This window comes from Diabrotica undecimpunctata, chromosome 11 (assembly GCF_040954645.1).
Source record: "Diabrotica undecimpunctata isolate CICGRU chromosome 11, icDiaUnde3, whole genome shotgun sequence".
Lineage (NCBI taxonomy): Eukaryota > Metazoa > Arthropoda > Insecta > Coleoptera > Chrysomelidae > Diabrotica > Diabrotica undecimpunctata.
Window position 1 is genome coordinate 12,185,708 of NC_092813.1, and position 2,947 is coordinate 12,188,654.

Consider the following 2,947-nt stretch of genomic DNA (forward strand, 5'->3'; position numbering starts at 1 on the left):
GGAAACTCCGTCTGGACCTGGATGCAGCTCGACTACACGTCCCAACTGCCAAATTAGAGAAGGCAAGTTCTTTTCCTTGATAAGAACTAGTGTGCCAATATTAATGTCTTTGGAAACTTGTTTCCATTTTTTCCGCTGCTGCAGCTCTTCTATGAACTCCTTAGACCACCTTGACCAAATGTGCTGCACCATTTTTTAAAGGCGCTGGAAGTGGTTCAATCTATTTTCGTTTATTGACATCAAATCAGGTTCAGAAATGGCTGTCAAAGGCCTTCCAATCAGAAAATGAGCCGGAGTCAAAGGACAAAGGTCATTGGGGTCTGATGAAAGGGCAGATATAGGACGACTATTAAGGACAGATTCTACTTCTGTATTGTACAGAATTCCTCATACGTGAGGTGAGCATTGCCGACGACGCGTTTTAAATGCGATTTCATTGACTTAACGCCGGCCTCCCAAAGGCCACCGAAGTGCGGCGATTGTGGAGGTATGAAGTGCCATTCAATACTTTCGATTATTGAATGGTCTTGAATCTCACGCTTATTAGTCTTAATAAAATCATAAAACTCTTTTAGTTCACGATTAGCACCCTGAAAGTTAGTTCCATTATCAGAGTATATCTTAAAAGGCTTTCCTCTTCTGCTTACAAAGCGCTTAAAGGCTGCTATAAATGAATGAGTAGTTAAATCAGATACGAGTTCTAAATGAACAGCACGAGTTGTGAAACACACGAATAAGGCTACATATGCCTTTAAAAGTTTGCATCCACGCCCCTTTCGATCCTTGACTAAAAAATAACCTGCGTAATCTACGCCTGTGATATAAAAAGGAAGGGATGGGTCAACACGATCCTTCGGTAAATCACCCATAATTGGAGACAGATTTTTAGGTGGACTTGCACGACAACACCTAATACATTTATGGACGATACGCTTGGCTGAATTTTTACCATGAATAGGCCAAAATTCATTTCGAATTGTAGATAAAAGAAGAAGGGGACCTGCATGACAGAGTTTAACGTGCAGGTCTAAAAGAATTAAGTCAGTAAAATAATTATTAGATGGTAGCAAAATCGGATGTCTTTTCTCAAAAGAATAGGATGAATTTTTTAATCTACCACCAACACAAAGTATTCGATTTGAATCGAGAAATGGTTGCAACGAAATGAGTTTGCCTTTTGGGCTTACAGGCCCCTTTTTTGTCAAATTGCGTATTTCTTCCGAGAAACATTCATTCTGAACTATCCTGACTAGGTAAAACATAGCGGTTGAAATCTCCTGAGAAGTTAAAGCACCTGAAGCTCTCTCATGAAGGGAAGACTTGAATATTTTGCAATTATTAATGAATCTCAGAATGTAAGCAGTACATCTCTTTAACTTAATCAAACTAGAGAATTGCTTTATTAATGAAAAGTCTAATGTGGCAGACAAAGTAATGACCTCGGCAGTCTTTAACTCCGGAATGTCATCTGGAAGAGAAAATTGTGTAGGATAATCATTTGATTTAAGCCAGGAAGGTCCATGCCACCATAAGTCAGAAGACATGAGTAATAGGGGACTAATTCCACGAGAAGCAAGATCAGCAGGATTATGCTTCGAAACTACGTGGTGCCAACTTTTCCTTTCTGAATCTCAGCGACACGATTTCCTACAAACGTCTTTAATAGTTTTGACTGTGTGCGTATCCATGCCAGAGTGATAGTAGAATCAGACCAATGAAATACTTTATCGAAATTGATATCTGAGGACTTGATTACCCTTTCAGACAAACGAGCAAGTAACAATGCGCCGCACAATTCCAAACGAGGTATACTAATCACCTTAAGGGGTGCAACCTTGGATTTTGCGCATAACAGACGAACCAAAACATGTCCATCAGAATCAACACTCTTAACATAGATTGCAGCACCATATGCCTTGTTGCTGGCATCAGAAAAACCATGTAGCTCACAAGAGATCGAATCCTTTAATTTTACGTACCTAGGTATTTCGATATTATTTAATCTAAGTAATTTCTCCTTAAAATGCTGCCACTGCGTAAAAATGATTTGAGGAACAGATTCATCCCAGCCTTGCTTTTCTTGCCAAAGAATTTGCATTATAATCTTGGCCGTAATTGTGCAAGCGCTAAGCAGCCCAAGAGGATCATAGATCTGAGCAATACGAGAAAGAATTATTCTCTTCGTTACCTTATTAGGATTAGGTAAATCAGCTACCTTATATGTTAGTGTGTCCGAATCACACATCTAATTTAGGCCAAGTACCTTTACCTTTTCCTCTCCACCGAATGATTTTAGATTTGATAGACACTTGGAACTTTGAATTTTATTAAGTACTACCGGATCATTCGATACCCACTTCCTCAACTCAAGACATCCGCTGTTTAAGATATTGTTGATATCCTTGCATACATTTGACAATGACTCTGCGCAATCTCCACCTGTCAGAAGATCATCAACATAGAAATCTCGCAAATATTGATGATCTTGGAAGCAGTAGGGTGAAGATCTTTATTCTCGGATGCTAACTGAAATAAGCAACGAATGACCTGAAACGAAGCTGAAGCTGTTCCATATGTGACCGTATTTAGCTGATATGTGCTCAGAGTATCAGAAGGAGAAGAACGCCAGAAAATTTGCTGAAGTGCTCGTTGTTCAGGATCCACGAGCACCTGACGATACATTTTTGTAATATCAGCAGAAACAACAAATGCATATTGTCGAAAACGCAATAAAATTAAGAATAGATCGTCCTGAATGGTAGGACCCGAAATTTGAATGTCATTTATTGATAGACCAGAAAAAGATGGAAAGGAACCGTCGAACACCACACGAAGCTTTGTGGTGAGACTGTCATCCTTTAAGACCCCGTGATGGGGAAGATAATACGAAAAGCTCTGTTGACTATCATCAACCTTGAACATGTGACCAAGTTGTATGTATTCTTCC

General features: G+C 39.4%; 2 protein-coding genes across 2 annotated transcripts; both read right to left on the minus strand.

Moving 5' to 3' along the window:
- Window positions 1-362: 362 nt before the first annotated feature.
- LOC140452678 (uncharacterized) lies at window positions 363-1,544 on the minus strand. The gene has a single exon (XM_072546994.1). It carries the CDS (start codon window positions 1,542-1,544, stop codon window positions 363-365), a length of 1,182 nt encoding a protein of 393 aa, XP_072403095.1.
- A 56-nt stretch (window positions 1,545-1,600) lies between these two features.
- Window positions 1,601-2,245, minus strand: LOC140452679 (uncharacterized). The gene has a single exon (XM_072546995.1). It carries the CDS (start codon window positions 2,243-2,245, stop codon window positions 1,601-1,603), a length of 645 nt encoding a protein of 214 aa, XP_072403096.1.
- Window positions 2,246-2,947: the final 702 nt, after the last annotated feature.

Bases quoted from the DNA above. Each gene is read 5' to 3' on its own strand.
- LOC140452678 (XM_072546994.1), bottom strand. From the start codon at position 1,544: ATGTCTTCTGACTTATGGTGGCATGGACCTTCCTGGCTTAAATCAAAT.
- LOC140452679 (XM_072546995.1), bottom strand. From the start codon at position 2,245: ATGTGTGATTCGGACACACTAACATATAAGGTAGCTGATTTACCTAAT.